General features: G+C 42.1%; 1 protein-coding gene across 1 annotated transcript; it reads right to left on the reverse strand.

The window, feature by feature from the left end:
* On the reverse strand, positions 1-3,788 carry trub2 (TruB pseudouridine (psi) synthase family member 2). The gene is made up of 8 exons (XM_014167856.2): positions 3,504-3,788; positions 2,721-2,858; positions 2,484-2,558; positions 2,256-2,317; positions 2,034-2,115; positions 1,851-1,923; positions 1,455-1,591; positions 1-610 (listed from the first exon to the last, which is right to left on the reverse strand). The coding sequence occupies exons 1-8, from the start codon at positions 3,619-3,621 to the stop codon at positions 267-269; spliced, it is 1,029 nt and encodes a 342-aa protein (XP_014023331.1). The 5' UTR covers positions 3,622-3,788; the 3' UTR covers positions 1-266.
* Between the last annotated feature and the right edge of the window lie 2,514 nt (positions 3,789-6,302).

The following is a 6,302-nucleotide window of genomic DNA, read 5'->3' on the forward strand; positions in this document are numbered from 1 at the left end:
TAATTTGGTATATTTTAATTTAAAAGAACAGACACTGACTGACAAACAGGTCATACATTTTACATTGGCATAATGAAAGCTGACATTGCACATGAAAAAATTTTAAAAAATAAAGCTTTCCAACAGCCACATCTTCATTAGCCTTGGCTCCAGGCTTCGCACTCGTAGGTGAGGTGAAAGCCTGTGGCAGAGGCTACATCTTCATTGACTAAAACCAGTATGTTTTGAGGCTGATGTAGCTTTCAAGGATATCTATTCCAAGGACATCAAGAGCCAAATGCTTTTGATGTCAATACAGAGTGTAACCGGTGGGAATCACCTGTGACTGCTGCTTCTTCTGCCATTTCCTGTCTCTGACTGGCTGTTCCTGTATCCTTCCCTGGCTGTGTGTGCTTGGCTTTGCTAGCCTTTCTGGAAGAGCAGTACTGTCTGATGGCCTGTATGACATCTGGGGAAGTCCAGTGTTGATGGGTCAAGGCGTGTTGTAGGGTGAAGGGTCCGTCTCGAGTGCGGCGCACTCCCTTACATACGGCCGTGCTGCGGAGCTCCAAGCCCACTTCATGCAGGATTCTGCACAGGTACCGCTGGGTTTCATTCAAACACTGCACCTCTGTGAGAGGGAGAAAACTGGATACTGAAATGTACCAAACTGAACTAGCAAGTTTCAAGTTGTATTAGTCGTATGTATGGGACACGCATGGTATACATTGTCCAACGAAATGCTTACTTGCAGGTTCCTTCTTGACAATGCAATAACAATATGAAATAGTAAAAAAAATAAGAATATGAACATCAAATAAATGGCAGTAGAATAGAATTAACATTTGAGCATATGTATAATACAGGAAGGCACAATTTATAGTACCATATTTACACATGTATTGGGTAAGGGGGAGGGGAGTGTATACATTGAATTGAGCACTGGGCAATTTCACGGTAACAGATTTGATTTATAGTACAATATTTACACATGTATTGGGGAAAGAGGGTCAAGTGTAAAAATTGAAGTATAAATTGAATTGAGCACTGGGCAGTTCCACGGTAACATAATACTGTATGTCAAACAAAAACCAATGATTGCAAAGTTAAACAAACCATACAACTATGCACAATAACTACTTTTAACAATTTATACTGTAGTTCTTGTGCATAGAGTTGTATGGTTTGTTTAACTTTGCAATCATTGGTTTTGGTTTGGCATACATTTTAAAGTGAAAAATCAGTCTCCGTGTCACTCTGTCATCATGGAATTGCCCCACTATTCAAGAATACCGGATATGAATCTAATGCAACAAGGTGTCTGTTGCAGTTCATCAGTTAGAAAGAGCCATGTGCCAAGTCCTATTGCATGCGAGTGTGTCCCTGTGTCTTTGTGTGTACTGGTACTGTGTGTGATCAAGTGTCTATCAAGTGTTGTACAGTACAGGTGAAACTGGAGGTGGCAATACATTTACCCAAGGTAAAATGGGGTGGTTGGAAGTGTAATAAACGCAGGCCTGTCATAATAGGGGGAGACTTCCCGTCGGGATGCAGTTCCCCCTTCACAGCCAGCTCATAGGCCTCCTGGGTGCTCATGTCCACCTTAGAGTACCTGCCAGAACAAACAGTTATCCTACACTGCTCCACACACTAGGTATAGCAAAAATAATAAATAAGCTTTCACTGGCACTGACAACAACTGACTGGCACTTATATCACAGCATTAGTTTGGTAAGTAATGGGGTTGAATTGGTACAGGTCTATGGGAATGCTCTAATTGCAATAAACCTTGGTTCAGTGAGTAGATCAAGTAAGGTGAACAGAGAGGGATAAGAGGTGGACCACAGAACTAGAATGAATGGTGGACGTACGTGAGCAGGGCCTTCTGATTGGATCCTTGCATCATGGCCAGGACTCTCTCCAGCTTGTCCCGTGTGATGTGATCTGGAGGGCATGTCAAGGGTTACTACACAGTCAAGATAATGTTTTTATAGATTCTGTATTTATTACAATAAGGTGCAAGGCAGAAAAAAATAAAGTGCTGCTGTACCTACCATATGTGGTCCTCTCTATGAGGCGGCCTGTGTGAGAGAAATTATCTGTGGCCATCCCCAATTCACCTTCCAATGTATAATCCTGAATAAATTATCGAAAGTTGAACAAAAAATGCATCATGGCAATCTCAGCATTCTATCAGAACGATGCCATATGGATTTTCCACCTCCAATAAACTGTACGCTCTTTTACTTGTAACATAAATAGAGATGAATGCTTACTCTAGTGACATGAGATCTGTAGAGATCAGTCAGAGCCTTGTTTGCCTGGCCAACACCAAGAACTGAGGAGAAACAGATGCCATGATGATGTACATGATCAAACATGAAAACTTATATCGGTGCAGTAATGCAGGCCCGATGTGGTTCAAATGAGCATATCCCTCAGCAATATATATATATATATATTTTTTTTTTTTGTAATTTGGAGGACATGACAGAAAGTCCCACCTAGAACTCCAGAGGAAAATACGTCCAGGCGATGTCCCACTCCTACTCCTATGTGCTGGAACTCAGGTCCACTCACTGACATGAAAACAGTAAGACCGTTATTGAATTCACACAAATCCAGCATCATTACGATATGGAGAGCCTCACCTTTAAAATACAAGTGAAAGCACTTATAGGTTGTGTAAGGGACAGGTCATGAAAGACTTGGAAGTGATTGTACAGTGAACCTGAACATACCCAGAGGGTGATGAGCCAGAGTTGGGACAGAGGCTACAGACAGGGTGAGCTCATTGGAACCCTCAGCCACAACACCGGTGGGCTCAGCCAGGAACTGGACCCGCTGACGAGGGGCTGGAGGAGGGGCAGCATTTATCCCTTTGGAGAGAGATTGCATCAACATCATCGGTCCCGTCCAACTCAGTTAGTAGAACATGGCGGTTGAAATGCCAGGGTTGTGGGTTCGATTCCCAGGGGGACCAGGACGAATATTTTTTCTGAAAATCTATGCTCTCTGGATAAGAGCGTACGCTAAATGACTAGAAATGTAAGATGTAAAATTATTCTCTAATTTCCTTCAACTGCACTGCTGTGAATGAACTGGACATGTGACAGGAAATCCCTTGCTGGCATTTCTTGTTAAGTGGTAAACCCATTAGGTAACAGCAGTAGCAACTCAACCATATAACGTTACTACTAAACATTACCGGCTCTCTAAAATGTCGGATAAACAATACTTTCCTGTGGATATTTTGTCTCAAATTACAAGCAACTATAGTGCAAACCGCACAGACAACAGGTAGAGTAAGCTTAAATGTAATTTTATTCAACATTCTGGCTTGTAAGGTACATTTACACGATTTTGCAGGCATTATTTCCAGGCTGAATATACCAATTAACTGTGTATTATAGCCGGATTAATCAAACTACAATTAAGCATGCAATTATCAAAATAACAACATGGGGGATTATTTTGCATTTGTAGTGCAAAAGTAAATACTAGTGTCAGTAACGTTATAGTACCTTTGAGCAGGTTTGTCTTGACGGTATCCCGGACGAGTTTCCAGTGGACACCGGGGGGTTTGTAAATGGAAAACAATCCCTCTAGTTTATGAAACACGCGAACAGATGGCGTCGTCATGACGCTAGATCTCAACAAATATTGTCCAGCATTTGTTACCCATAAACGTTAAATAACGCTGTACTTCGTCAAATTTCACATAAACGCAGTTCCAACGTGGCAATCTTTCACATCTCGACAATGTCAACATGTCGAACTAATGCGCACACGTAGATGTGACTTATATATTCCAGAACACTGCCACCTAACGAGCTGGAGTAGTTACTTCACTTGCCTTGGCCACATTAACAAATGTTTCCCATGCCAATAAAGCCCTTGAATTGAATTTAAATTGAATTGTATTTATTTAAACCTAAACCCAAATAAATAAATGTTAGAGTTATCAAAATAATAGAATACAACTGTATTGTTCGTCCAGGATGGACATTTTTCTTTGGCATCACCTTCCATTAAAAGGATCATATACACATACATTCTCACCCCATACACACCAGTCATGTTGCATACACTAAAATCAGAGGACACTGATACATTCACTCACAACTGACTGCTGTCTCAACTGCACTGGATAGATATGTATATATACTGATACAATTTACTTTGCATTTAGTAGTCCAACTGCACAAGGAACGAATGCTTGAACACGTTCTTCTTGGCCATGGGCATTCTGAAGCACCGGCCAGAGGGAAGCCTCTCCAACTGAGGGTGTAGAGGGTGGGAGGGGTCGCCAATGACAGCCAGTGCCTTCTTTTTGGTTGCTTTGTGGAACAGACTGCTCAAATGTGCCTGTGGTCGACCAATTACTTTGCTGGCTACATTTACTATTCTGTTCAGTTTGCTTTTGCTCCTCACGCTCTGATTACCATATCAGACTGTCATGTTGAACGTGAGGATGCTCTCCACCAAGCTGCTGTACACACTCTCCAGAACATCCTGGATGACCTCAATTTCCTGATTAAAAACAGGCACTGGCTTGCTTTAAAAAAAAAATACAGTCTGCAAAACTCAGCTTGTTATCAATTTGTGTTCCTAGGTATTTGACTAATCTTGACTAACCGGTGCTCCCGCACATTGACTCTGTACCATGTACCCCGTGTATATGGCCTCGCTATTTTTATTTTACTGCATTGTTGGTTAAGGGTTTGTAAGTAAGCATTTCACTGTAAGGTGTACACCTGTTCTATTTGGCTCATGTGATAAATAAAATTTGACTTGATTTCAAACACTTAACCACATCCACAGGTTGGTTGTTCGGAGAGAGTGGTTGGGACATTGGCAAGTTGTTGCCATTGATGATCAGATCCTTTGTCTTTTCCACATTGATGTGGAGGGCACTTGACCGGCACCATTCATGAAGGTTGTTGGTCTGTTTAAATTAGCTGTCCCCATCTGACTTAGCATCTTTAAAAATAGAATCCTACCAGAGCCATGTCATCCATGTACTTGAAAAGGGTCACATTATTTCATTGGTTCTTCATCTCATTAGTGTAGATAGAAAACAACAGCGGTGAAAGGACACACCCCTGGGCGCCCCTGTGTTCAGGGTCAGCTCATCAGAGAGGGCCCCATTCATGAGGACCCTCTGTGGGCTGTCAGTTAAAAAGTCCTTGATCCGTTGACATTCAGGTCCAGTAGTCGTTTCAGGAGTGTTTGTCTTTGCATTGTATTGAAAGCTGAACTAAAATCAATAAATACATGTGTGCATATGATTTTGCAAGTTGAAAGCCACCGTGTTTACCGAGGTCAGGGTAGCATCCTCAGTCGTTTACAAAGGATGAACAGTCTGCACTTTTATTGTTCTCTCTTTTCCTTTCTCTTCCCATCATTGAATTAAGCCCTTCCCATGCTTGTCTTGGACTGCCTGTACAGAACTGCTGCTCCACGTTATCCTTGAAGTCCTTTTTAGCTTTCCCCATTTTGACCTGAATTCATTTTCTTTCTCCTTTACAGCATCAGTATCTCCTTTCAGGAATGCAAACTTCCTTTAATTGAGGCTCATTTTCAAGTCCTTAGACACCAGGGTTTGTTGTTCGGAAATACTCTGAATGTTTTTGTGTTAATGACAGTATCCTCACAGAACTGGATGTATGATGTGATGCTGTCTGTCAACTCGTGGGGATGCCTGCACGAGTCAAAGAACACCTTCCAGTCTGTGACGTCAAAGCAATCATTCTCTCTACTCTCTGTCCATACCTGAATGGATTTCTCTACGGGTTTTTCACGTTTCACCTGCTGCCTGTATCTCGGTAGGAGATTAATAACGTTGGTATGATGGTATGATTTCCCGATCAGTGCTCTGCACACTGCCTTGTATGCATCCTCTACCTTGACATAGCACTGGTCCAGGATGCGAGTTGAGCGAGTTGGACAGGTGACATACTGTTGCAGAGTGGGGAGGTGCTAGCAGAGGGAGAGTGTATTAAAATCCCCAAACACAAATAGCGCAAGTATTATCTACAAAGATACATAGCCCCACGGCCCCACCTATTGATTTACAGTATGTGATGTTCTTTTGTCTCGATCTGCTCTAATAACAGCGTATCCATCAATGTTCACGTCAATATTGTCCTGCTTGAGCCACGTTTCTGTAAAGCAGATTCAATTACTTATCCTAAAATCCTCTTCAAATGTAGCCCTTGCCGATAACTCATCCAGTTTATTATTTAGTGACCACACATTTGACAGGGTTATCACCGGGAGCAGGTGAAGGCTTTCCCGCCTCCGTAGTCTGTTCCTAACAC

The sequence above is a fragment of the Salmo salar genome, chromosome ssa22 (assembly GCF_905237065.1).
Source record: "Salmo salar chromosome ssa22, Ssal_v3.1, whole genome shotgun sequence".
NCBI classification, from domain to species: Eukaryota; Metazoa; Chordata; class Actinopteri; order Salmoniformes; family Salmonidae; genus Salmo; species Salmo salar.

Bases quoted from the DNA above. Each gene is read 5' to 3' on its own strand.
- trub2 (XM_014167856.2), bottom strand. From the start codon at position 3,621: ATGACGACGCCATCTGTTCGCGTGTTTCATAAACTAGAGGGATTGTTT. The intron at 2,116-2,255 runs GTAAGCATTCAT...TAATTTATTCAG, and splicing joins ACAGATCTCATGTCACTAGA to GATTATACATTGGAAGGTGA. The intron at 611-1,454 runs GTAAATGTATTG...TCCCTCTCACAG, and splicing joins ACCACCCCATTTTACCTTGG to AGGTGCAGTGTTTGAATGAA.